Source organism: Astatotilapia calliptera, chromosome 10 (genome assembly GCF_964374335.1).
Source record: "Astatotilapia calliptera chromosome 10, fAstCal68.1, whole genome shotgun sequence".
NCBI lineage: Eukaryota > Metazoa > Chordata > Actinopteri > Cichliformes > Cichlidae > Astatotilapia > Astatotilapia calliptera.
Window position 1 is genome coordinate 23,427,096 of NC_137431.1, and position 27,914 is coordinate 23,455,009.

Here is a 27,914-nt window from a genome sequence, read left to right on the forward strand (position 1 = left end):
ATTAATTTTGATTGGTTGCTGCAACAAAAGAACCACACATTTATCTCTGTGACTCATTTAAACAGATGTTTGAGTTGTACATCTGTTAACTCAATTACTAATTATTTATTATGAATCAACTCTAAATTCATCACAGCAAGGCCTATTCTGAGGGCTTTTATTCGTTTTTGTAAGTGCAGTAACCACATTTTGGGCATTCCCAGTTACTCAAGACAGAACACTTAGCTCCTTTCTTTGGCTAGAATACAATGTGTGTAACCTCAATTAAACCCTTTTTTCTCATCTCTGGCTTTCCCATTCTCTATTCTGCACAAAGCAATGTCTAAAATAGCCTACATTCACGTGTTTATCCATCCATCATTCATCCATGTACGTCTTTTTCACTCTCCCGGAGGGAGAGGAAGAAATTCATCATTGATTAACTTCCATTGCCTCGCGGAGGCAAATTATGCAATGAAAGATGCCAGTCTCACGGTATGAATATAATAATTTTTCTTTCTCCTTTTTTTCTTTTTTCTTCGTTGTTGTTGTCTCATTAAGCTTGACACAACAGTCAAGCACCTGCTGACTGCACCACATATACTAATGAGTTTATTGGAGGGGTGTAATTGGAGCCATGCTAGGAGTCAGAGTTCAGTGCAACTATGCATAACCTAATAGTGCCAGCGGTTGTTCCCACTACTGTGAAATTGGCAAAACAGTATAAACTTTATTTCTTGGAGACAATAAAAAGAACTTTAAAACAACATTTTTTAAATATTATAAGCATTTCATTGTTATATCACCTGTTGTATATTTAGATTAGCCATAACAGCTGGTGCTTTTCCCAAGTTACTATTTACTGTCTAATACATAAAACGAGTTTTTAACTAAAAGTTCTCAAGTAGATTTAATGTTTACTGAAGCCAAGCTGTGTGTGTGTGTGTGTGTGTGTGTGTGTGTGTGTGTGTGTGTGTGTGTGTGTGTGTGTGTGTGTGTCCTAATCTTTAGCTTTTAGTGTAGCAGTAGAAAGTAAGTAAACTTGAGCTTTTTGAGCCAGTAAAAGGGTATGCTTTCTAGCAGCCAATGTCAATATTGACAGTTGGGGGATGTCCTGTGGCTCAGGCGTGTAGCTTCCACAGCAGGCTGGTTTTCCAACAGTCCCTTCTTTGTGTTCCTTCCCACTGAGCTGGGAGCCACTCTTCAGCATCTGCACATGACTGGTAAGTCTAGTTCAATTTTCTATCTCTAAAAAGTCTCAGTATTATTCCATCATTTCCGTGTGTTCCTTTGAGATTTGAGACAGATTTCCTAGTATTATATTTTTAAAAAACCAAAACCCAAGCTATATTTTTAACTTTTTTTATTGAAGGATTTAGCCAGATAGTTGATATTGATACAAAGATTACATTTATCGGACACTTGTTTGATTAGATTAAAAACATTTTCTGTTGTTCATTCATCATTCTACAGAGTTTTTTTTTTCTGACCTGATGATGGGAAGACTGTTTAGGATCTGTGTCATATCTGCGCTCTTATTATGCTGTACGTAAGTCACTTTCGTATAAAATTGCCACCTGCAAAATGCACACTATTCTAGCGTGCATCATAGTGTATGGAATATGTCTGGGATATATTACAACAACAACAACAACCTTTATTTATAGAGCACATTAAAAGCCTAGGCATACCAAAGTGCTTTACAAAAAAACAATAAAATAATACAGTTAAGAGCATTAATATCAAATATAATAAGAACAGCAGACAATGTTCACAGTAGAAAGCCACTAATAAAATGGACTGCAGCACATAGATTATAGCAGACCCAGTGCCGCATGATAGAGAACACCAAGAATAAAGGAATAGTAAAAAGTTAATGCAATAGGTCGCAGTTAACAGTCAGCATTTAACGGGTAGAAAAGGCAAGTTCAAAAAGATAAGTTTTAAGGCGTGCTTTAAAAGAAAAAATAGAATCAGACTCCCGAATGCCAATCGGGAGGCTGTTCCATAACTCAGGTGCAGCAAAGGCAAACGATCGATCACCTCTAGATTTCAACCGAGATCTGGGCTGAACTAACAATAACTGCGAGGATGACCTTAAAGCCCTGGCAGGGACATAAGGGTTTAAAAGTTCCTTAAGATAGGTTGGTGCAGTATTATTGATAATTTTAAAAGTAAGCAGCAAAATTTTAAATTGAATATGGTATTTGATAGGCAGCCAATGCAGCTCAGCAAGAACCGGAGTAATATGGTCAAACTTCTTGGTTTTAGTTAGAATACGTGCCGCAGCATTCTGAACTGTCTGTAATCTATGTAGAAGGGTAACATGGAGACCAGAATAGAGTGAGTTACAGTAATCTAGTCTTGACGTTACAAAAGCATGAATGAGCTTTTCTAAGTCATTATACGGGATATAGTGTCTGGCCCTGGAGATGAGACGAAGCTGATAAAAACTAGATCTGACAACAGCAGACACCTGTTTATCAAGTTTAAAGGAGCTGTCAAACAAGACACCCAGATTCCTGACAGTATCAGAGAAAGAACTAGTAAGAAAGCCAAAGGCATCTTGAAGTTTGGCGCGAAGGGCATTACTGCCAAAAATCATGATTTCAGTCTTTTTTTCATTGAGAATAAGAGTATTTGCCAACAGCCATTTCTTGACCTCACTCATGCACTCACGAAAGTTATTTAAAGATAAAGCGAGATCATCATGTAACTCAAAATAAATCTGGATGTCATCCGCATAATAGTGAAAAGCAATGTGGTATTTCTCAAAGATAGCGCTTAAAGGAAGCATATACAGTGAGAAAAGGGTCGGGCCTAACACAGAACCCTGGGGGACACCACAGCAAACAGGTACAGGGGAAGAGGAAGATGAGGCCAGATGTACCGAAGAAAGCCGATTGGAGAGGTAAGATTTGAACCAGTCCAAGGCAGTGCCCTTTATGCCAACAGAGTGCTCTAATCTTGCGACTAGGATGTTATGGTCAACCATATCAAATGCAGATGAAAGATCCAATAGAACTAAAACAGAAGGACGACCATTATCAGCCATAAGTAAAAGATCATTAAAAACACGAAGCAGCGCTGATTCAGTGCTATGATGTTGTTTAAAGGCTGATTGGAATTTATCATTTATATTATTCTCGTCCAGGTAGGTCTGCAGTTGAAGTAGAACCACCTTCTCAAGGATTTTAGCCAAGAAAGGAAGCTTGGAAATCGGTCTATAGTTGGCAAAATCACTATGATCCAGGTTATTTTTCTTTAAAACGGGTTGAATAAAAGCATGTTTAAGAACTGAAGGTACATAACCAGAAAGCAAGGAGAGGTTCAATATAGACAATAGACAGGGTCCAATTACATTAAAACAATCCTTGACTATACGAGATGGAAGAACATCATGTACACAATTAGTATTGTTTAGTTTCTCAGTTATACGCTTCAGAGTAGGAAGTGAAATTAATTCAAATTGATGTAAGGCAGCAGAACAGTCAGGATTAGACATACTGTCAGCCACCAAAGGAAGCGTAGATCTAAGAGATAAAACTTTATCTAGAAAGTAGTTTGAAAATTTTTCACAGAGACCTGGGGAGCACGAGAGTGGCATTGAGGGACGAGGATTCACCACTGAGTTAAAAATTTTAAATAGGATGCGAGGATTGTCACCATTAGAAGTAATAATCTTAGCGAAGAAGGCTGCTTTAGCCATTCTGGCAGCAGATTGGAATTTCGAGCGGCTAATACGTAAAATGTCATATGATGACGGAGTCTATCATTCCTCCACCTCCTCTCATCGCGCCTGCACAAACGCCGTAGAACACGGACAGAGTCGTTTAACCAGCATTGCGAGTAGGTTCTGGGGCGTTTGTGTTTGATAGGTGCAATAGTGTTAAGAATCGAGGAACATGTAGTTAAAAAAGTATTGGTAAAATTCTCAAGTGTGTGTGGGATAAAACAGTCCGACATATTAAATGAAGAATTAACAAAAGATGTAGAGAAGTTGACCACAGTATCAGCGTTAATAGTCCGAGTAGGATGGAGAGGAACCTCCAAGTAAGGGTCAGTGATACCCAGGTCAACGTCAAAGATGACCGGGGAATGATCAGAAAGTCCAGTATTTCTAATTTCCTTAATGCATATATCCACGTTAAATGAAAAAACCAGATCAAGGGTGTGACCCTTAACATGAGTAGGTTCATTTACCCACTGGGTAAGATTAAAAGAGTCAGTCAGTGCAGAAAAATAGTAATTGTATTAAGTAGATCATACAGAAATGGACACGTGCATTCCCACAAAATACTTGAATCCACATGCTAAAAGTATGCATTAGGGTACATAGGACACAAATTTTCATTCAGCAGTGTAATAAGATTCCCATTATGGAAACAATAAATGGTGCATAAACATCTGCTTGGCCCTGCAAATTACCATGAACTGAGCCCTATTAGGAGACTGTAAACTCCTGTAAACATGAACCTTGGGGGGTTCGAGCCCATTGCCAGAGAGACTATGAGTTGGCGCAAGTGGATGACACATTTAAAGCATGACTGAGTGCTTAATGCAACATTACATCATTGCATCTAACTAAAAAGCTTAAGGCACAGTAACTCTGGGGGATTGCTGAGCGACATGAAAATGAGACAGCCATCTTTCTACTGAGATGAAAATGATTCGTGCACCACAGTGGACACAACCCTGCAGTTCCATGAGAGGTATCCAGTCAAGTGGAGTTAATGGAAATGTGCTTGCCAATCAGTGCTGTGTCTGTCTTTGCATGTGTTCATCTCTTCAGGTTAACTGTTAGTACCTTAACTGTTAACAGCCTAACACTGCAGCTGCTTTAAAATGTAGTAGAAGCCTGGCAATACATAAACAAACATTTAGTAAAACTGCAGCAAACCTTTAATGCTATCTAATTTTGCTGAGGCAAAAGGCACACTTGCACATGTCAAAAAAATTTGGTCTTTTCTAATTTAGTTCACATGCTGAGGAAAATTGCTTTTCCATGCCACAGCCACAACCATTCTGCCCACTCATTAAGGCCTTCTAGTGATAAGCAGCTTCTTTCAATCACTGAGCCCAATGTGTGTTCTTGTGCCAGGGCAGTGTGATTGAAATATTTTATGTGCTTCTGAGGTTAATGAAGATCAAAGACTCATGCCTGGGCAGGATAATTAGTATGCTGTCAGAATTAAACATACTATGAATAACTGAACTATGACTCTGTCTGTCTATATAGACAAGTAACACCATTCAACCCTGAAAAAAGGCGTCCTACAGTGTGTTAAGACTTACTTGGTGACTTTATTAACTAATCAAGAAAATGCAAGAAAAGTTTTTCCCTTAATACCTAAAAACTGCAATTTTGAAGGTGATCCTTTTAAAATAGTGTTTTTTTGTGGGGTCATTTTGAAGCAAACATCTATGTGAAGTATGACAGAATGTAACTGGTATCCCTAATATCTAAATCTAGTTGTAATATAAATAAACAGTCCAGTGAAAAAGTATTTATCCCCCTTCATGATTTCTTCTTTTTTTGCCATAGTTGTCACTCTTATGTGTTTCGTATCATCAAGCAAATTTTAATATTAGACAAAGGTACAAAACAGTGGATTGGACCGAACAGGTTTGAGCTGTGAAGTGATGTGAAAGACATTGTGGATTTAATCTGGGCAGTAGTCAGATGGGACTACAGGTGGGACCGAGGGTGAATGGGAGTCTGAAGAAGAGGGGAAGGTGGGGAGCTGGAGGACTTATTTCCCGCTAAGCATTCCCTAAGAGAGACTTTATTTCCCAAGCCAAGGAACTGATGATGCAAATAAGTGGAAGGATGGTTTTATTCTCTGAGGTGGAATCAGAGGTGGAGAATTAATGGGACATTGTGTCAGGCTTTAAATTATGGGAGCCAGGTCTGTAAGTGATGGTTAGGCTGAATCTGGTAAAAAGCAAAAGTTTAGATGTTTGGTGGTCTGAAGGTAATGGGGGTTGTCATGGTCGGTAAATACAACAAAGAGATGCTCAGCTTGCTCCATCCAGTGTCTCCGTTCTTTGAGGACTAACTTGATGGCCAGCAGTTCATGGGCGCCAACAATGCACTGAGTGAATTTTGCCATTTTTCTGTTGAAATAAGACAACTCCTACCTCAGAATCTGACGCGTCCACTTCCACAATGAACTGCTGAGATGGGTCTGGTTGAATAAGAACAAGGCCATGGCAAAGAGTTTCACTGGAAGGCAAACTTTGGAGAAGTCAGTAATAGACAAGGAGGTTTTCCTTAGGTCATGGATAGAGTGGCAACATTCAAAAAGCATTAGAGCTCTTCTCTCCATTAACATACAGCTTCTCCAGAAGGCATTGGAGGAGCTGCTGGACTTACAGTGTTCTGAGATGGACTTTAAAAATCAAATTGTCATCCAGGTAAACAAGAATAAAACAAAGAAAATCACATTTCAGAAAGTCACAGAGAATGTCATTGACAAGCATTTGGAAAACAGTAGGACCATTGGTAAGACCAAAGGGCATTACCAGGTATAAGAAGTGTCACAGGTGAGTACTGAAGGCTGTTTTCCTTAATGCACAACAGACAGTGTTGGGAAGGTTACTTTTAAAATGTATTCCGTTACAGAATACAGAATACATGCCCCAAAATGTATTCTGTAACGTATTCCGTTACGTTACTCAATGAGAGTAACGTATTCTGAATACTTTGGATTACTTAATATATTATCGTGCTTTTTACAACAACGTGAATGTACTATTGCTGTGTGATTTATTACTATTACTGAAGGTCCGCGACTCCGAACTGTAGTAAAGGGACCTCTGACTAATACGGCGGGGTCCCTGTCGGCTCATAGCCGAAAAATAGCTTTACTTTGTTGTGTGGGTCAATTTTTCTTGCGAGAGACAGAGAGAGGCGTTGAAAGACTGCTCCAACGGAACTTATTGTTTTCGGAGGAAAACACGAACACGGTGTACAGTCGAGTCTTAATAGCTTACTTACAACTGGGCTCGTCAGGCACTCTTCTTGGCTGAAGTGGTTATTATTATATTTACATGCTTCCAGCTCCCGTTTTTCCTCGACGACAACTCGTACCTTTCCACTCGCCTTTTTCTCCCTCCTCGCGCTCACAGACACATAACGTGTATGGCAGTCCATTCTCCCTGCAACACGGACTATACTGCCCATGATGCTACATTCTTTAGAGCTATGCTTGTAGCATTCTGCTTGTTAGCTTAGCACAACAACAACAACGAAAAGGCGCTCTCTCACCCAGGAAACACAGTCGCAGAAAGAGAGAGAGAGCGTCGCCCTGTAACCATGGCAACCGTAACGCTGCCGCCTGGAACGAAAGAACGTAGCTGTCAAACAAAACCCAAACAGTCCTGACCCGCGACAAAATGAAACAGGAAAGTACCGCAGTGTAATCCATTTATTTCAACAAAGTAACTGTATTCTGAATACCACCTTTTTAAACGGTAACTGTAACGGAATACAGTTACTCATATTTTGTATTCTAAATACTTAACGGCGGTACATGTATTCCGTTACTCCCCAACACTGACAACAGATGTTATGCATTATGGAGATCCAGCTTGGAAAAAAAAACTGTAGCCCACTGCAGGAGTTCAAAGGCAGATAAAAGGAGCAGTAATGGTACTTATTTTGTGCAAATCTCTGAAATCAATGCAAGAATGGAGAGTTTTCTCTTTCTTCTCGACAAAGAGGAAGCATGCGCCAAAAGGAGAAGAAGACGGATGAATACTTCCATCTACAAGAGAGTCCATGATGTACTTTTCCATTGCTTCACATTCTAGTTTAGTTAAACTGTAGAGTCAACTAGTGGGCAGTGAGGCTTCTGGAAGTAAATCTGTAAAACAATCAAAAGGATGGTGAGGAGGGAGAAAGAAAGCTGGATCGTTTCCGAACACTTCTGCTAAATCATGGTACACTTCAGGAACAGATTATAGGTTAGGTGGTTCAGACTGAGGAGAGAGATTTGGAGGTGAGGCATACTTTAGGCAGTTTTGGTGACACCGTGGACTCCAGCTTGAGATACTTTGCAGCCCCGGTCTATATTGCAATTATGAGTTTTGAGCAACTCTGAATTGGATAAGCAGATGCAAATGGATGTAGCAAAAATGCAAAAAAAAAAAAAAGTAGAAATCAGGAAGGGAGCATATACTTTTTCACAGACTGTAAGTGGTATTAACTGAACAGAAAGAAAATCTGCTGCTTCATATTCCAAATACTGCATAACTCATTCCAAATATCAGTCTCAGAAAAGTTTGATTTAATCCTTCAACCTGGAAATTTTCTAGCCATTCTCTTTTTTAATCCTTTCTCCATTACACTCTTAACTCTAACTCTCATTTCATTTCATCTCTCCCAAGATGTGGTGTTAAGTGGCGCTTTAGAACATGGAGAGAGAAAAAAGGAACAAATTCAAAGCCCTGACAAGAACAGCAGCAGACTCAAGGTGAAGGGAAATTTCACAAGTTCTAATGACAGGAGGCCAAAGGCTGTGACTCCAGGAAAGAAAGTCAAATCAGGAAGCAAGAGAGTGTTCATGGGACCTAGAAGTGACATCAGCTGCACTAGATTGGGAGGCATCTGCCAGCCAGTCCGTTACATCTGCCAAGACCGATACCTCAAAGACAAGTGTTCAGGGGCCAAGACGCGCCAGTGCTGCATGCCAGGTATGATAGAAATATGCATCTGCCCATATCGAAATGTTACAATAACACAAACCTCCTGCAAACTTCTTCAGATGGTCACAAACACACAGCTCATTCTTTTTTTCTGCCAAGAAGGAATTAAAATGGATTTGCAGAGTTTTTTTCAAGTCTGACTCATGAAAACGTTATTGTGGGAGTGAGGCTGTATGTGTGGGTAACACAAAACTGATGGAGAAGACATCAGTAAATGACATTTGAATAGTGCCTTTCTGCTGTAATTGGCCTTATTTCCACATGAATAGAGCATGAGTCACAGTCAGTGGATGTTAAAACATATTTTTAAAAATATCGTCTTTATGCTTGGCCTTTTGGCGTGCAGTGCTGCAGCTTTTAATATGGTGCCTATTTTGGAAGGAGAAGTATTATCTAACCTATTTCATTTTACCTCTCTCTGTAGTCCAAGCCTGGAGCATGCTTTGTGCCGGTCACCACAACAGAGTGAGGGCTTGTGATGCGTACGGCTGTGGAGCTTTTAACTCCCAAAGGTGACTAATCCTGATCAGATCTTTATCTCAGAGCCCACAGAGGATTACTCATACTGCAACATGCAGACGCTGACACTGCCCCATGTCTAGTTTTGTATAGTATCCAAGCCTGATCCCTACAATGACAAAGCACATTTTTACCAAACCACTTGGAATTAATGATGAGTGAAGCTTTGTCTGGGTAGAAGGCTGACTTTCTGTAGACAAAGATGATGTCCAAATAACTAATCAGACATTTTTGTTCTGGCCAGATTAAGATGACTAATTGAATCTAGCCTTTTCTGATGGCAAACTAATGCCAGTCTCCTCTGTCACATGTCTTTTTACAGAGGTAATGGCCTTTATAAAGCAGTGGACCTTGTATGTGATGACTATTCGATCATCAACACAATATTTTCAGGCTCTCTGGCCGGTCCAGTGAGTCGGAAAGACCCAGCTGGTTATCAGTTTGATGGAGTCAAACTCCTCAGTGATGGTAAGAGGGACAAGATGCTAGCACAATACCTGAAAGTTAGCAAAGCAAGGAAAATTACAGTGTTTTTAAAACTGTAGATGTGAGTCTCAATCAAAATAAACAGGACAAAGACTTTGCAGGTCTTTACCGATTCCTGTACCAGATAAAGACCTATTTCAGTAGATATTTAGCACATCATTAGGATGAATCAGTGACTGCATGAATAGCTGTACCCAAACATACGTCAAATCATCCAGTACTTGTCTAAATATTTCAGTTGGAACCAAAGTGGCAGACCAGTCAAATGGCCTACCAGAATATCATTCAAAGACCCATGTTGTTAGTATGGCCATAAGTCGGTGTGCAAGTCTGTTTCAATTTCTAAAAAATTCAATTTAGAAGTCCATTGAGATATTTTTATAACTGAAAATAAGCATAAACCAGGTTTAATTAAATCCTTGTAACCTTGTAGTGTTGCCTGTGAATTCCTTTAATCTACTGTATAGTTCCATGGCTAGGGCAAAGGCGAGGCCATGCTATTATGGTAGAGGCATTGCATGAGAATGAAAAGGAATGATTTAAAGGGATTAGTTAAGGTGCTGAAACGCGAGCGGAGACTGCATTGACCTCCTGATAGCCCCTAAGATCGGGGTCTATGTGAAACCCCACTAAAGGCTGTTCATGAGTAATGACCCCCCATAAGGGCCATCATTAGAGAAAAAAGGGAATGCATCTGTGTATGTGCCTAAAATACCCATGTATTCCTTTGCGGTGTATACCTATTTGTATGTGTATATGTGCTCATGCGTGGTAATGTGTTTTGAGACCATCCTGAGCTGATAAGGTGCTGGAATGATGAGTAAACATCATTAGTCCTCATTCTGCCTCTCACCTTATAATTGAAGTGTATTATCAGAAGAACACATGTACTGTCAGCTCCTTTCATCTCCGGGTAAAGCACAGACATGATTAGACATCACAGAGACACATTACCTCACCGTGATGCCCACATTAATGCTGAGACACTGATCATTAAGTGCTTTTAAGATTTAATGATGTTGGTGAGTTTGCTGTAGAACTACTTTTAGGTTGTTTGTTTCTAGGTTGGCAGCCGGCTTGTTTAGGTGGATGGTAAAGGCGAGATCTAAGGTTTTTTTTAGGGTCTTGAGCCTGCATTTGTAACATTTGTAAACGCTGGAAGAGGATTTTAGCTGCACAAGTGAACTATTCATATGCCAACGATAAAGTGAATGCTAAACCCACCTTACCACAGCTATATCCTTCAGCCAAACTAGGGAAATAAGCTAACAGGGTAAAACCACAAGTTGAAAGTCTTGGAGTTTCAGGCACGAGCTTATTACCAAGCCAACCTTCTTCCATCTTGGGAATATTGCCAAAATCCACCCTTTGCTCAGTCCGAAAAACTTGTTCATGCACTCATCTCTTTTAGTTCGGATTACTACAATGCACTTTTTTTCTGGTCTGCAACTTAATCAGAATTCTGTTGCAAGCTTAGTAACTAAAATGCATAACAGAGGGCACTAGTTTTATTAGAGCTACACTGGCTTCCCAATTCTACAGACTTGATTTAAAAATGCTCTCACTTATATAAAATCAAAAAGCCAGACTCACACTCTTATCCCCCACACCCATCTGTCAGATATCCAATACTCCTCACAGAGAAAAACTGGAAATACAGCCATTTTGCTCTCAATTTCTGGATCAGACTGCTGGAAAACATTAAGGAAGCAAACTCTACAAATAACTAGAGTTAACAAGCTCAAAATGAGGCCGTCACATTCATACAGAGCATTTTCCTCATCAGTTTCATATGATTTACATGTGATTGATAGCAAGTTATAAAACAGTAAACTCAAACTCTTTGGTGTGTAGTCAATAAGCACTTTATTCAGCTGAGTTAGCTTAAGTCATTGATTTGTCTGAGCATTTTTTTAAGGGTGATATTAAGGAATTAATGCCCACAAAATAATTGATTTATATTTGTTTTGGTCCCATTTAGTACACTGCGTGAAGATCTTCAACATCCGTCCTTATCGTTACTCCGGCCCGGTAACTCAAGGAGAGGCCTTGGGCTATTTACTGCCACTGCAAGAACAGTTCCCTGGCATCACATCACACCTGGAGCTGCAAATGTGTGATGGTACTGATCCTTCACCCTTCATATAAACCTTTATTTCCATGTGTTATACAACTGAGGCACCATGCGTCCTTGTCTTTTTTACGTGGTGCATGCCCCTGCACATAAAATCCCTAATGCTAATAAGAATTTATATAGACTTATTTGCTTTCCGATTTCTTACTATGAGCAACTTTTACTTGGCTACTCTGACACTTTTTGTAAGTGTTAATTCTTCTTATTCTCTATTATAGCCATAAAAAAATGTTGGTCTGTATTTTTACAATAACTTAACAAAGATGCATTGTATTGTTTTTCTTACAATAACACTTATTTAAAACACATTTCTACAAACTTGTGATGACCAGCGTTACTATACTTGATAACTGTCTGTCTCCATTTCTCAGTTTTTACAACCATTTAAATTTTTTGTAATACTTTATATCGAATACAAACAAAAGGATGTTTTCTAAAAAGTTACGAGTCATATGTTTAACATTTTCCTTCTCCTTTTCTGTGAAAAATGTCCCATCTCACATCCCATCACTCATAACCGTGACTTTATTTTTCAACAATGGAATAAATATAAAGTTTCATTTCTTCTTTTGTCTGAAGTGCTTTCTATTTCAAAGTTAAAAATGAGGCTGTCAAATATTTTCCCCATCTTAAAAATAGCAAGTTTATTCAACACAAACTTTATTCAATTTTTTAAAATTATATTACCAATATCTTCCATCATATTCATCTGATATCTACAGATGGGGAGATTTCCACATGTACAGTACTAATGTAATGAGTATGGCACACCAAAAGATGGAGCTATTTTAAAACAAACCTGACACTGGCCCTCAGCAGTCATCCTGGTGACATATCAGCAAAGAAATGTTGACCGTAACTGCAAGTATTCTGAGTTTGTACAAATCTAAATACTAAACAATAAACCATAGAGTGATAGTGTTGTGTTACCAGGATGGAAAAATAAATATTAACACATTTCCAGTTTACTAATCACATCATCTTATGACTAATAATCACATCGAGACACAGGATATCACTTCATGTTTTAAAGTCTGATGTGTGCGTGTTAAGGCATTTCCCACTAACATATGACTCATTCAAGCATTTAAGAGTTTCTACCTTTGCATTAACAACTTGTTGGTGATTTCCAAAGAGCAGTTAAAACATGGCCTCCCCATGTTTTACACCTTCTCTGTACCTGCTGACAAGGATTTCATACAAAAGTGTTCAGTTTAGGTTCATAATGCCATAAGGCCTGCTACCACTGGTTTTCAGAGTAATTCTTGTGTTATTTGGCATCCCTCAGCCTTTTCTCCCCCGGTGCTCTTTCTCACCCTTCCACTGAGATCATTTCTTGTGAGACCTCTGCAGACAGTAGATGTATCAAGTGAGGGCCGGATGGATTTCCCACGACCTGTGTCAGGTCTTTTATGGATTTCTTTCTTTCCCCCCCCCTGTTTCCTAAAGACATAACTTTCAGACACTCAAGTCTAGATATTTCTAGGCCTAACACTTCAATTTTGTGTTATCTTTGGCAATTTTCAGAGATTTAACTAAAGAAATGGAAGAAAATTATGTTTTGCTAGTAACTAAGTGTCTTAAAAATACAATTTAAAACTGCTTTTTTTGGGGGGGGGGGGGGGGGGGTTGCTAAGTTTAGTGTTATATATAGACAGCACTGGTTCATCCCAAGAGTGCCTATCTCTTTGATGATTGACTCAAGACTTTTGCACAGCACTGTATATCTGAACGATGTCCTATGTAGTTTGTAGTTAGCATATGAGTTGAAAAGTAAGCTCAGACTCAAGCCATCTGATTCAGACATCTGCAGCTCAGCTGTACGCACAGTGAGACAACATCCACTCTTAACTGTCATTTAAATTGCATCAGTGTTATTATATTGCTAATGGAGAGCGGTTGGTCGCAAAGAAGGCGAACATTCAAAGTTGCGACAGAGAATTGAAATAAATAGAATTCCAATTTAGTGAGAAATGGGCAAAGTTCGCTCTCCTTAAGTGCTCTTGAGCACGCAGTTTTTGAGTGCTGTCATATTGATTAAAACCTAACATCTAGCTCTAAGTGTGCAGACTGAAGCCCGAGTGTTCCTGCAGACTGTGGTTTTGCTCTGAAGCTGGAGGGTTGGTCCACGAAGCGTCCCAGTTGCTCAAATGGGAGTAGGCGAGCTGGGATAGGCTGGGAGTTTGGTCGGGGCAGTCAGCGGGTCGGGACAAGGCATGAGAAAGGGGGGGAAAGGAAGAACCGATTATTAACTTCTGGCTTGCGAGAGTCTGAATGTTGGACAGGAAATTTTGACGTGGGCAGCTTTACGGGGAGAAAAAAAGGCGTTTGTTCAGATCGATCCCAGCCATTCGGATGACAAAGAAGCGTCGCAGTGTAAACTTTTTCAGCCGGGTGTGATCGCTCGAAAAAAAACCCGACAGGGATATCTGCTTTTTTTTCAACGGATCCGTAAAAAGAAGGGGACATCATGCCACGGCGCACCGTGCAAGAAGTAACTGTTCAAGATGTCCAGAAGCGGAGGAATCCGAACAAACACTACGTAAGCCTTTTGTGTAATTACCACAACCGTGTGATTTGTTGCGTGAAATGTGCAACAGATCGCGGATATTCCGCAGTCTCCCCCTTTGTCCTGTTGGGAAAAGTAAAAAACAAAGAGAGTGTCAAATTACAGCTGACCAAATCAGCCGAAACGGTCAAGCAGACTTTATTAGAATATGATTTCTGAAAACTTCAGGTCATGCTCAGACTATTTAAATCTGTTGGGATCTTTATTCTTAAGACCAGTAACGACCGACATCAAGATTTACGCTGTTATATTTCAGCAACCTGTACAGTGACCCAAAGTCAAAAGCTCTTGTGTTGTTATCGTTTTTCAGATTGTTTTTGACCTAATAAAATGCTCATTTAAAAAAGACGTGAGGATATCATTAAGAAGCATTCGAGTGGCCGACTCACGTGACCTATGACCCCTTTTCTCAGTGTGCATTTTTTTTTAAGTGACTCCCAGAATCACATGCATGTGACCGTAGCCATTGCAGCACCTTACCACTGAAGCCTGCAATGGTGGAAGAGCCCAAGAAACATAATATACAGTCAGCCCAGTCCCCTAACTATCCACACTGGCTAGTTGCCACTGGTAACCAGGAAGTAGGCTATGACTAACATTGTAGGCTATGACAAGTAGGCTATGACTGTGTCAGATATTGTCATTTTTTTTATTACTATTTTTAAAAATATATATATTTTTAGTTTAGAGAGTTGTGTGTTTCTTTTCCAGTCAACAGTTGGCGAAAGGGAGGGAAAGAAGACGAAGAACTTGGGAATAATTTTCTTTTCTTAATAACCAGACCTTGTGTGGGAGACGAGAATGTCATCAGGACAAAGCCTCTTTTTTTCATAGACAGTAGAGCTTTTATTAGTGACTAGTGAGAGCTAAATGTGGGTGTATTTGCCTGCAATCCTGCACTTAGTATAAAGTCACACATATGACATCACTTGGTGTAGTTGGCCAGAGAAAGAGAGAGAGTCGCAGCCAAGGCCTTAGCAGGTGTTTGTGTTAGTTCCGTGTACATGTTGTGTCACTGTGTGTGTGTGTGTACTTGTATGCATCCATATGGGTGTGCAAATTTAAACCGGGGGCTGAAGGACCAGCAGACCTTGTACCGCTGTGAGTGTTAGTGGTCAAGGGCGCAGAGTTCTTGTGGTCCTGTGTCTTCTCCATCTGTTCGTTCAGTCTCTGGTGTACTGTTATTTTATGCCTTTTCTCTCTTACACAGATCTCAAGGTTCCGGGAAATTTAAAGTCTCAGGTCTGAACATGTAGCTTGAATAGCAAAAAGCTGCGTAAGGCTTGTCTGCTCACCAGAGTTCAGTATATCCTATAGAATTTCTAACACAAAGCTCTAATTCTTAAGAGATATCTGCAAATATCTAATGGCTGAAGTTTTTTTTTTTGAACTTGGAACTTTAATTAGGAGGGTTAGTTATGTTTTTTTGTATCAGCTCCTGTTTCCTATGAGTTGTTGCAAATTAGTTTGGATAACAAATATTTCTTAATTAGTTTTATCTGCAGCAAGGACACAACAGGATATCTTTGCACTGATTAGTTTTTCTTCTCATTGATGAGTAATTTAATTCTAGTAGTTGGTCAGACAGAACCTGAACTAGTCTTTTTGGGGAATCTTCTTTTGTTTAATGAAGATGGCCTTGCTGCTTGTCTGTATAGCTCCCGTAGTTGATCAGTCCATCGTAATATCGGATTCGAGTCCACTGAAAAAAGAGAATGAGGCCTGAAAGGGTCTGGGATTGGGGCCAGCAGCATTTAGCCAAACACAGCAAGCCGCAAGGGTGTTTCCAATCACCTCCCTGCGTCTCCCCTTTCATTCTTTAAAGAACCAAATCAAAATCTGCTGCTGTCCCCAAACTCTTGACATTATTTAAAGTGCATTATGATTTACTGTTTTAGATATATGTCTGATTGAAGTTGCAGCTGCACCTACACAGTCAACCTCTTTTTATCTAACCTAGTGCTGCCCATGTTAGAAAGGTAGCACAAACTTTGTGGGTTTTTTATGATTATTATTATTATTATTTCACTCTTCTGCATGTATACAATTATGACAAACAATTATGTTTTCTACAGCAGGAAGTGATGTAACTGCACTAGGAAGTGAAATCATCTGATATCCTTGTTCTTTTCATGTGAACGGATGATGACATTGGGGGCTTTTCATTAGCATGACTCCTGACTTCCCGCACTCAAGTCTGTCTTAGCTCCTCCCAGCTATGGCATGTGGTAGATGTGATGGAGGAAAGGAGAAGTTGGTGGTTTCAGGGTGTTTTAAGTGGAGCAATTTGCTCATAATGGATGGAAGTGTGGCATTTAAATGTCACGACACAAGACTGGAGACTTCTGTGTAGGATGCACCTGTGTTTCCTTTTGCAAGGTTTCTCTGAAAGCCTCCTCTTTCTTTATCTCCTTGAGGTGCATTTAAGGGACCGGAGAGCAATTCTTGGGTCGCTGGAGGCAGTGGGATGTGGGGAAGCATATGTTACAGTAATGAAAACCACTCAGTGACAGCTGCGTGATGCTGCCAGAGAAATGGGATGTCTGCTATATGCAGCCCTCTCTAGGATTCATAACACTCCCAAATAATGGTAGTGACTGAAGAGTGATGCCCCAAGGGCTTTAGTTTTTCACAATAATAGCTGTGCATTAGTTTCAATGTTATTTTCCTTTATTTTGCTTTGCCAGGTTTACATCATCAAAGTGTCCTGGAGCGATGGCAGTACAGAGGCCATTTACAGACGCTACAGCAAGTTCTTTGACCTGCAGGTGAGTGAGCCACTAACTGTGTGCGTGTGTGTCGTCATTTTTGAGTTTCTTTTAATAGTTTTAAATGTGTTCTTTCACTTTTGTCGTTTTGGGGGACTTTTTTTTTTGTTTTGTGCTAGCGGACAAGTGCACAGGGCAGGAAAGGCATGGAAGCACTGTCTCAGTCATACAAGACTAGTACTTGTAGCCAGCCTCTCCCTGCTCCACCCTTATAACCCTGGTAATTATATTGTGCGAGACGAGTCGGAAAATTCCAGTGAAGTTAATAGAGGACAGTGATGAATGCGACTGTGGCACTGATGACCACAGAAATGTCTGAATCATTCTCAGACGTCATGGTGATGGTGCACGCTGCACAATGAGGGAGTCTTATTAGTATCCTAGTTTCCTTTTGTCTTTTTGAAGGTAATGGATCTGAGGGAGGTGGTGGTGGTGGTGGGGGGGTGGCGGCCCTGGCTGCATCAGACACCAGAACATGGACTCCAGGAAATTCAGAAAGGCAATTACTTTTAATGAGCATGTAGTCAATTTCGAAAAGGCGTACTGTCGGCCCTAATTGGATTAAATTCCTTTTAATTGATTAAGATGGTCAATGCATGGGTAATGAAGTACAGAACTATAGTGCCTCACTGAGTTTTCTGAGGCTGCGTGTGTAGCATTTAACATATGGATGTGAAGTATTCATTTCATTCATTTGACTTGACCCCTAGTAAAGCTGCTAATAGAACCATTATCCATTAATTTTGTTTAATCCATACCACCTTTCTGTTGTTGACACAGTATAAAAGCATGGATAAATATGAGCATAATATTACAGATAATGTCGAAAGGCTGCTCTTTAAACATCATCTGTATTGTATAAATGACTGTATATATGTTAGTTGCATTACAGTTGTGTAATTGGTCAACTACTACACACAACAGGCAACACTTTATTTATAACTCAGACTGTATCAGATCAGTGTTTTAGAATAAGAGCGTATAAGATGTGTTATACATAACAGATAATGGCTCATCTTTTGTATCTCTGTATGGTTTGGTACTAATATATAAAAGCCACATTAAAGTTTTGGCATTTCTTGGAGACAAGTAGAAAATTGTAATACTCTGAATATCATCAGTGTCACTATAAGTTTTATATGCAAATAAAGAGTCACCAAGTGCAACTGCAATGGGTGATTCCAGCTTTTTAAAGTCACCATGCAGCATTTATTCCAAGTTTTCTTTGACCAAGTTTAAACTGTACATTTTGTCCACAGCTGCATCAGGTTACATGACCTGCTGTCATGCTCCATTTTATTGGGCTGACAGTTTTTTTTATACAAATAAAATAAAAAGAAAAAAAGAAAAATGAGCTGCAGAATATTTCAATTTCTCTACCATCTGTTATAATTGCATTACTCTTTAATTACACCCCCAAAACACTAGTTGGTGGTGGTATTATTGGGATGCTGTGTGGAGTATCTTAGTGTAATTCTCAGTGTTACAATGCTGACTAAGCTAACCTTGTTGAAGTCGAATAGCTGAAATTACTATAACACAAAAAGAGAGCAGATTTGGAACAAGCTGGGTTTATACATGGTGGCAGTGCTATGAAAACAGCAGATGGTTGCCCCAGCAGATTACTCACTGCTGTGCAAGTGTCAGCATTAGCAACATTAGGAAGCCAATCAGTCCCAGCCCATCACATATTAACATGCATTGTGTTTTAAGGAAGAAAGGTCTCTGTGGGTATTAGTATGCTTTATATTGATTTCCATGATCACACGGTGTCGGTGTATTTGTATCAACTAAAGCAATCACACTAGCTGTTGTCTGCATTGCAGCGTCATGTTGCATAGCTGGAGAGGTGCATGTCAAGCTGCAGGACATGTTAATTAGATTTCCTTGAAATTGAATATATCCAGTGACCAGTTGTGGCTAATCAGCTGGCTTATTCCGATCACTAGCACACTGATACATCCCCCATGTGTCTGATATATTTTTATATTATGTTATCATTTTTCTGTAATCTGTCTAACAGGTTCCTTCATAATGTCTTTCATTATGTGGCTTTGGCTTGTCTTGTAATGCAGATATTAATACATCTCTGGTCATTCCACAGCCTTAGTGTTATGCAGGAAGTGCTAGTCACCACATCCTGTCAACATAACTGCCCTAAGCAGCTGATTCTCTTTCTGCAAACACAGCAGCATGTGCTTTTTGTGTGGCTGGCACAGACTTTGTTGATTTTGCTTCACTAAGGGCTGAAACAAGATATAAAAGCAGTTTTCTCTATTATAAATGTAAGTCTTTTGATGCATGCGCAAAATCAACAATAGCAAGGCTGTTATTTACATATTGAAAATAAAGAACAAATCTTAGGATTAACCATGCAGCAGTAACAAAATAGCAAGTATTTCTTGTTCCTGGCATTCTATCTTTGATCTGACAGATCAATAGCTCATTTCTCTAAGGAAGAGAATAGCTGAGCAAGAGCCAGATGTTCTTGTCACTGAGGATATTTCTGCTACTTTTTTTTTTTGCACCATCTAGAAATGGAGAATTTTTCTGTTTAATTAACAGCTTTTTTTAATAGATTTTTAACCGTGTTCTCATCAGACAGATTCATCATACTCACAGTTTAAAAACATCAGCTGGGCTGTGACTTAAGCTATATTTACATTGAAAATTGTTACTCAGAGAAAATTAGAAGCCACAGAAAGCCTTTTTTTTTTTTTCACATACAGTAAACATCCTCTGTCTGGGTAACAAACACTGAGCATGTGCAAACAGCTACTCACTGAACAGACAGAGGTGTGCCTCCGACAGGAGAGAAAGGCACTTGTGCTGTTTTTGAGATTTTTTTTCCTCAGAAAAACAAGAGGGTAAAGTTGTTCCAAAAGTTAGTAGTTGGCAGTTGTTCCAGAAGTGAGAGGAAGGCCAGAAACGTCAAAAACATGTTTAAAACTAAAAATTCTGTTTATTCTCTTTAAAATCATGAATTGACCTAAATTCAGTCCAATTATAAGAAGCTTAACATTCAACCACGAAACTTAATGTTTGTGTTCGGGAATGCAAGTAAAGAACTTATAACGCATCTTAATCATAAATAACAATGTGCTTTACGCTTGTTTCTCCGCTTTTTGTAAAACATTACATTTGAAAATGTACAGATAATAACAGTTATTATGTTTTAGCATTAAACAAAACATTAAGCAAAACATCACTTAGAGTGTACTGTCTTGATCTTTGTCAGTTATTGTGTCTGTGTGTGTCTTTGTGGAAAATATCATCCTGGATACACAATACAGTTTAGGGGCTTTTTTGTCTGTCTGTGGATACGTTTTTGTCAACATGATAGTGTCACAGCCATACAAGACACAATCTTGAAACATGACACATCTGCAGCTGAGCTCATGATCAGAGGGGGTGGGGGCACTGGGCCTGGTGTGAGCCCATCCCATGGTGGCTTCTAGTTTCTCTCTTTCTTTTTTTTTTCAGTGCATTCATCCTAGCAGCTTTTCAGTTTGCTTCCATGTCACAAAGAACAGTTTCCATTCTGCACACGTGTCCATCGAGCTCTACAGGCTTCCTGCATTCCCGCTCGCCTTGGATAGTGGATATATTTCTACTTTAAAGCTTAAGGGGGGAAGAAAAAGAAAACATTATTTGCTTATTCAGAGTTGCACAGCTGTCACATATTTTCCATCTGCAGTAATAAACTCAGCTTCTTGAAACGGGGGTTGGGGGGGGGGGCAGATTATTTGACTTTGTAATATGAAGTTGCCTCTTGCATTCATTTCACAAAGCAGCAACAATGTGATCATTTCTGTGTACTGTAACTATGGCGATATTTTTAATGTCCTCAACAGTTCATTTGAAAGAAGTAAACTGATGACCTGAGAGAATGAGATGGCTAAAACGAAAGAAGAAAAGTTTCATAAAAATGCTGAACTGAGTGTATCAGGATTATCTTGGGTAGATGAAAATAGACAGTTTTCATGTATATAGTCTATATAATCTTCCGGGATTCAGCTAAATGAATGCTAACAAAGCTATACCAAATGTTATCATATTTGTTAGCTTCATTATGTTCTTGTGCAGATTCATCATTCTTGAGAATGGGAGAGGTTTCTTTAGCAGCATGGCACAGATCTCCAGAAAGTGAAGCTTTGAAATGGGAGCTCTACTCTGAACTTTCACCCCCTGGCTTCTTGTCCACGTTGTTGTCTGCGAAATCACTATCTTTGTTCAGGATTACTCATTTTTGAAAAATGGCCTATTGTTAACTGCTGAAGAGATGACGAGCACAATTGAAACCATTTATTTTTCCCATGTCGTGCATGTTTTCACTTTATGCATTCGAGAAACTGAGGGATCAGAAACCAACAGATCCTCTGAAAATTGGTATTGCTGTAAATTATGAATGTTTATAAGGCATTATCTGAAATTTGTTATAATTTTTTTTTTAAATGAGACACATCATGGTGAACATTGCATTGATACTGCACATACCTTCTATTTTGCCCATTGCCATCTTGATGTTTTTGACAAGCAAGACGAGGATCTGAATGTGAAGCTGCATGTTCATTGAGTCAGTCACAAGTGATAGGAAGCAGAAGTTACAATCCTTTATATTGCTTATGGCTGAGAGTGCTAACAGTAGCCAGAGCAGGTCTGCTGGGTAAACTAAGCCATCACACATAGTTACCGCATAGTCATTACCCCAAGCATCTTTTTCTGCATTAGAGAACAAGTGTTTATCCGTTGGGATTCTTCATTCTTCATTTGCCAAGTTACTGTGTTAATATGCTTTCGTCTAATTACTTAGTATTAATTAGTCAGTGTTAGAGCTAATTACTATCGCATAATACCGTGGTTAACTTAAATACTTAAAAAAACACCAACAGGTTAAAGAACTCCACAAATGTGAATGGTAACAGTATGTTGCCATGAGAACAGTTTCCCCACAAAGGGTTAAAAAATGGTTTCAGGCTTAATTATGCAGTGAACTGAGTCAGAGAATGTCAGGACTATTGAGACAGGCAAAGAGAGCAACAATTGTTCATGGACCTTTTTCATGCTCAACAGTCTGGAGCTTCTTAGGTCTTTATTTGGTTTTTGATTAAATACTGGTGATGTGGTTTAAAGGGACATAGACAAGACAAATTACAGTCCCTTGAAACATTATGTGACTGTAAATCTGCAAGCAAATGCTGGATGAAATAACAGTGTTTAAAAGATTGCAGGATCATAATAGCCTGGGAATGTAGCATGTAGACAATGTAGAGTTCTGTTCAACTGAGACCTCAGAGCACTTGTGATGCTTGCAGCCGTTACTGGTGTGTTAGTTTACTATTAATATTATTATTATTATTATTAACAGGGAGTCTGATTTAATAGCTTAAGAGGAAGCCTGTTACACAGTGGTCTGGATCTTGCAAGATATATTGGCATGATTGTCTGATCTGAGGGGTTCGGGTGCAGAATAAGGCATTAAGACTTTGGAGCTACAAAGTGGGGCCATTTCATCTAATGATTTACAAGTAATCAATGAAAACTTAAATGCGTCTGTGTTGTGAATGGGACGGCAGTGTAATTCTGCTAGGACTGGAGTAATGCGTTATCTGTCTTGCTGGCTGCATTTAACTGAAATCCGTTAAATACATCAGTTAGGCACGTATGCAGTGAGTGGCAATAATCAGCAAACAGGAGAAAATGGTGCGGGGTTATGGATAGGATGTTCAAGTATGTCATTGAAGAGTATTGGTCTGACCTTGGAAATATTTCTAATCTGTACCAAAATGAACGTAAGATATGTTGTTTGGAGTCAAAGTGTAGACCAAGAGAGTCAAACTGTATTCAGTGTTTCCATTAAAGAGTTTCTTTACAGAATGTTTGCAGGATTTTTCCTTAAATTGTGGAGAATCATAATATTTTCTAAACACCTTTTATCAGGTGAAGAAGCACATAGATTTGGTTGGGGGTATTTTAGATTTTGAAATGAACTTTTAAGTAAATAAATGAATATATTCATTGTATTCCGAGTGCAGTGGAACAGGCACAGAAATAAAGTGCCTAATGTAGAATTTTGGACTTGCATATGTTTATCTATACAATACTAACACATGACTGAGATAAACTCCATAGCACATAACTGAAAAAACCACATTTTAGAAAGTTAAAACCATATGCAGCTTTCCTCTCCTCTGCCTTAGCCTGTCATCCTCACCCCTGTCGAGGATGGATATTTGATGTTGAGTGCATGATGTAAATGGTATGTTGAAGAGATGACTTGACTCGCTCCATATGCCTTTTCTTGTTTGACTGCCTCTGATTACAGAGCAGATACAAGTCTTAGAGTAGACACAAGGACTGGGGTGTGTCTGCACTCGCAGTCAGACACATGGGAACAATTACAGTGTGTGGGGTACTGGCTCCTCTCTGTTTCTCTGTCTCCTTCCCTCACTCTGTCTCTTTTGTCTATGTCAGGCCATCTTTTTGTTTATACAATCCTACTCAAGGTGGTACTGATTCACCGACTAAGCATCTGACTATTTGTCTTGTGATGCATTTCAAGAAAGTACGGAACTCCAGTAACTTGCTTGACTCATGTTCTCTTACTATTCCTGCTTTTGTAGATGAAAGGGATCATTTTTCGGTTCCTTTTATTCGTTTTCATCATATAAAATACAGATTTAGCTTTATTGAGTAAATTAGTTAAATTGCTGTAGCACAGTATTTTGATTTGTAATTAAGCTTGTATTTTATGAACCAGTTTTTGGATTGACCTTCTTGTGATTTCAGGTTTTAACTTAAGGAGAAAAAAAAGCTATAAGAATAGGCTGAGTTTCAGTAAGGTAAATATAAGACTGTTGAACTTCTTCGCTGCCACTGCTTTCTAGCCTTTTAAAAATCATGGCAAAGGAAATGTTCCACTATGTCAGCGGTGGTGCTCCTTAGCTACAGCTACAGCAACATGTGAAGTAGAGGGGGGAAAACCATACCATCTGCTCAGTACATTTATAATTATTGGCAGATCTGCATTTATTGGCCAAATTCCTTGTTGGAACTGCTGATTTGTTAAAAAAAAAATCATCAGTTTCTCTTAACCACCCTCAGCTGTCCTGTGTATGTATCCTGCGTGTGTGAGAATGTAAAAACCTTACATGCTAATAACTTTGATTAATCATCGCGTTTCAGATGGAATTGCTGGACAAATTCCCAGTGGAGGGAGGCCAGAAAGACCCTAAGCGCCGGATCATTCCATTCCTGCCAGGTAAGAGTTGAACACACAGTCCCTCAACGACCAATCACAGAAAAAAAAGAAATGGCACATAACTGGGCATTATTAGGAATAAATGGAGAATACACCATTTTTACAGGCCATCCCAATTAAACTTACCTGATTTAAATTTGTCTAATCTTCCCTTCAAGGCTGTCTTCTGAAGGCCTTGTGATCCACTTCTAGTGCTATTTTTAGAGTCCTTCCTGAAAATCCCATCATGACCACTTATTTTGGGTGCTCTGTGACTTCGTCATGGACCTCAAATGTGTGCAGACAGCAAAAATTTACTTTCATTCAGCAGTTTTCAGTTGAAAGGCCCACGTTTCCCAAACCACAGTGTATCAGGAAACCAGGGTCATGCTCATCATTTTGTTTGACATTCACTGGTTGTGCAGCGTGAATTTGTCCCTTTGTGTAAAGCTGAAGGTGTCGAGCTCTACTTCAATGTCCCGAGGCGTCCTTAGTCCATTAGTTTTCCATTTATGTCCTGACGAGTCTGGTCACGCAAACCTGTGTCAGTTCCTACCGGCCCTACTCAACCAGATTTGCTTCCCTGTCACTTTCTCCATAAAATCAAAATCACATTTAAGGATCGCTGTCTTGACATACTGACAGAGATTCAGCATGCAACACAGAGGTAAAGTGCAAAGGCACAGAATGAGATGTCCATAAAGTGATTGAGGGAAAAATCGGCCAGAATTAAATCAACAAAGTTTAGATTTTTAAGGGCTGATTCACACAGAGCGATTTAACCACAGCTCATGTGCTTATAATACGGAAAGGTTTTTGAACTCCTGTGTCGTGTCCTTGCTGCAGTGTCACGTCCTTGTATTATGTGTGCTCCCTTTGATCCTTCAACCAAACACACTGGGCAGCAATGACTTACTGATGATGACCTTTAAATGAACTGGAGGAAAGCCGAGTTAATCTTTTACACGTGCGCTTAGAAACCAACTAGAACAACCTGAAGCAAAGGTGTTGGGCATAAGCATATTGTTTCCGCCACTAAGCAAGAATATTTTAATGCATGTACTTTTTAAGCATTGGACTAAACCACATTATCTCAGCAAATGGCCTAAAGACACATTATACCATCTATGTGAATCAGTGCTGGAGCCTTTTAGAGAAACAGACTATTTGCCAGTGTTGCATGTATTTTTAACAGAAATCTGAATGTTATACTCCATATTCATTATGATAATCCCAACTCAGCTCCATCATTCTCCTGGCTGAATCATCATTGAGAGAACTGGCTAAAATATCTTCTTTTTAGTTTTCACTATTTTTTTTTCTCAAATACAAATGGCAACAAAGTTTGTTTTGAAAAGGGGGCTTTGGGTGTACTTGACCAACTTTTGAGATCCTGCTGAAAGTAATCCTTTATGAAAGGAAGAAAATCCTTAATGTCAACCCCACCCACATCTCCCCCACCAGGCTTGGGATGTGTGGGGGTTAGGGTTTTGTTTTTTTTTTCTTTAAATGCCCATGCAAGTCTGGAACTCATTGAGAGAATGCTCATACAAAAACACACACGCATTCACCCCGTTTGATGAAATCTAAGTAGGAAAGGAAGGAGAGGGAGATTTTTTTTTTTTTTAAAGATTGCTTTTCATACCATCCTTTTTACATCTAAGCACTGCATACTGATGCATTAAACATCTACATTGAACTCTGAGCGTGTGCTTCCTGTTTTTATTGCCTGAATAAATTTAGTGCCGCTGAGGATGGCACTAAAGTGCTGCTTCTTTGGTGCTGCTAAGGCACCACAAGTAAAGGTCTGATTGGACTCATGGACATTTGCATGGGACGTCCTCTAGGAATGCTGCTGTGAAGCTGTTTGCATGCTATATGAAGGTTTTTATCCTGAGTGGCTGAATACATGGAGATTCAAATGAAGGCCCATTACTAGCATCAGATCGGACCTCTGTCTGAGAGGGATCCCAAGCAAACAGTCTTCTGAACTGCACAGTATTCATTGACAGCCAAGGGGAAATAAACCCTAAAACATTCACTTACAAAGCAAAAGTCTGGAAAAAAGACGGGGGCCAATCTCACAAGGTACGGAAGTGGTTTTCCCTTTCTGGTTTGGTTTGTTCAAGGCCCCAAGTTGTTTTTACTCCTTGGTATCTCTGCATCAGCAAAGTGGTTTGTCAGTAAGAGTACACACTGTAGAACTTGTGCTTTCTTCTCTTTGACAAGCATTGACAGCATTTTTACTCTGAGGTCAGATTTTGGCCTTTGGAAGGAATATGTTAGAAGTCCAATAAATACATAACTTTATGTATTTTTCATTTACGAAGTCAACTCTTTATCTTTAGATAGATGGTGCCATCTTGGTTTTGTAGATTGATTAATAAATGACATAAAGATAAAATGATACATTTGATGTGTTAATCCCACCATTCAGAGTCAGGTTGAAAAATAGTGAAAATAGTGAAAACCTGTGGAGGAATGTGCACCTGTGTAGTAATTACAACATAGGCGCAAATCAGTATTTCTTCTTATACTCCGTACACGCCTAGACGTTGTGTTATTTAAAACCTTAGTGGCCAAGTCATTTTGTACAAGCCCGATTTAATTACAAAACAAAAATAAGTCACAGAAATATCCTCAGTTTTCTTAGCAACTAAAGTGATATAAGCCATGTCCAAGCAAAGTCCAGAAAATTTCCATGTAGTATGAAAACACGTGGATTTAGAACATTTTCTTTCACGCCGTTGGTGTGCATAGGTAGAGAATAGTATTTATTTTTTAAAAATTAAAAATATATGCCTTTTTGCTGCTTACTTAATTTATTTTTTCCTCAAGACCGACCCTATTTTTACTAAGTCCCGACTGAATACCGGTATATGCACGTGTCAAGTAAAATCCGAATACGGTCTCGAGTACACAGTTTTGTCACAAGATCCCAAGTCCTTTTGTGTTTTGTGAAAGTATAAGCAGCTCAAAATCTCCCCAAAAAGGCTAATTGGGTTGGTGAATGTAGTCATTAAGATGTGAGGGATTCTGAGAACAGCTTTCTTTGGGTGAGGTAACAATAACCTCTCTATGTATGGCCATCTTAGCCTGCCTTTTTTCTCCATCTAGTTTGCTCAGTTTTCCCAGGAAACAAAAGCTGTTTGATACTTTTGGTCACTACTGACTCTGAGATTTGCCAAAATGTCCACCGTGCCTCAGCCATGGCTCCAGGGTAGCAGCATTCCACCCTGCCCAAATAAGCCCTTTTCATCGGCTGCATCCATGAGCTGCCGTGCATACAAAGTAGGCAGTGTTGAGTCAGTGCTTCTCTCCTGACCCCAGAGAGCTTTGGAAAACCTTCAAGAACACTTTCTTCTTGAGGAGTGATGAGGGGAGGAGAAGAAGAAAGAGACAGAAATAGAGAAGGAGAAGTGTGTCTGAGGGTTGACTTTCAAATCTCTTTAGTTTTTCAGTGCTGTCCCGACAGCGTCCCCTCGACTGCTCTGGCAAGAGCTTGCCAAT

General features: G+C 39.4%; 2 protein-coding genes across 7 annotated transcripts in view; both read left to right on the top strand.

Annotated features, from left to right (window-relative positions):
• The first annotated feature begins 1,096 nt into the window (after positions 1 to 1,096).
• LOC113029981 (leukocyte cell-derived chemotaxin-2) lies at positions 1,097 to 12,391 on the top strand. Of its 3 annotated transcripts, none has more exons than XM_080307237.1 (5): positions 1,097 to 1,202; positions 8,371 to 8,676; positions 9,113 to 9,200; positions 9,530 to 9,675; positions 11,675 to 12,391. In XM_080307237.1, the coding sequence occupies exons 1-5, from the start codon at positions 1,196 to 1,198 to the stop codon at positions 11,839 to 11,841; spliced, it is 714 nt and encodes a 237-aa protein (XP_080163363.1). In that variant the 5' UTR covers positions 1,097 to 1,195; the 3' UTR covers positions 11,842 to 12,391. The 3 variants fall into 3 exon arrangements, with proteins under 3 accessions (XP_080163363.1, XP_080163362.1, XP_080163364.1); XM_080307236.1 differs by lacking the exon at positions 1,097 to 1,202 and adding an exon at positions 1,354 to 1,524; XM_080307238.1 differs by lacking the exons at positions 1,097 to 1,202; positions 9,530 to 9,675 and adding an exon at positions 1,359 to 1,524.
• A 1,613-nt stretch (positions 12,392 to 14,004) lies between these two features.
• The window catches only part of sh3pxd2b (SH3 and PX domains 2B), a 33,388-nt gene continuing 19,478 nt past the window's right edge, over positions 14,005 to 27,914 (top strand). For 3 of the 4 annotated variants that reach the window (XM_026183153.2, XM_026183155.2, XM_026183156.2), the window contains exons 1-3: positions 14,012 to 14,369; positions 17,084 to 17,164; positions 24,350 to 24,425. In XM_026183153.2, coding sequence (XP_026038938.1) covers positions 14,298 to 14,369; positions 17,084 to 17,164; positions 24,350 to 24,425 — 229 coding nt within the window. In that variant the 5' untranslated portion in view covers positions 14,012 to 14,297. Of the gene's footprint in view, positions 14,370 to 17,083; positions 17,165 to 24,349; positions 24,426 to 27,914 lie in introns of all 4 variants that reach the window. The other variant, XM_026183154.2, reaches the window with a different exon arrangement.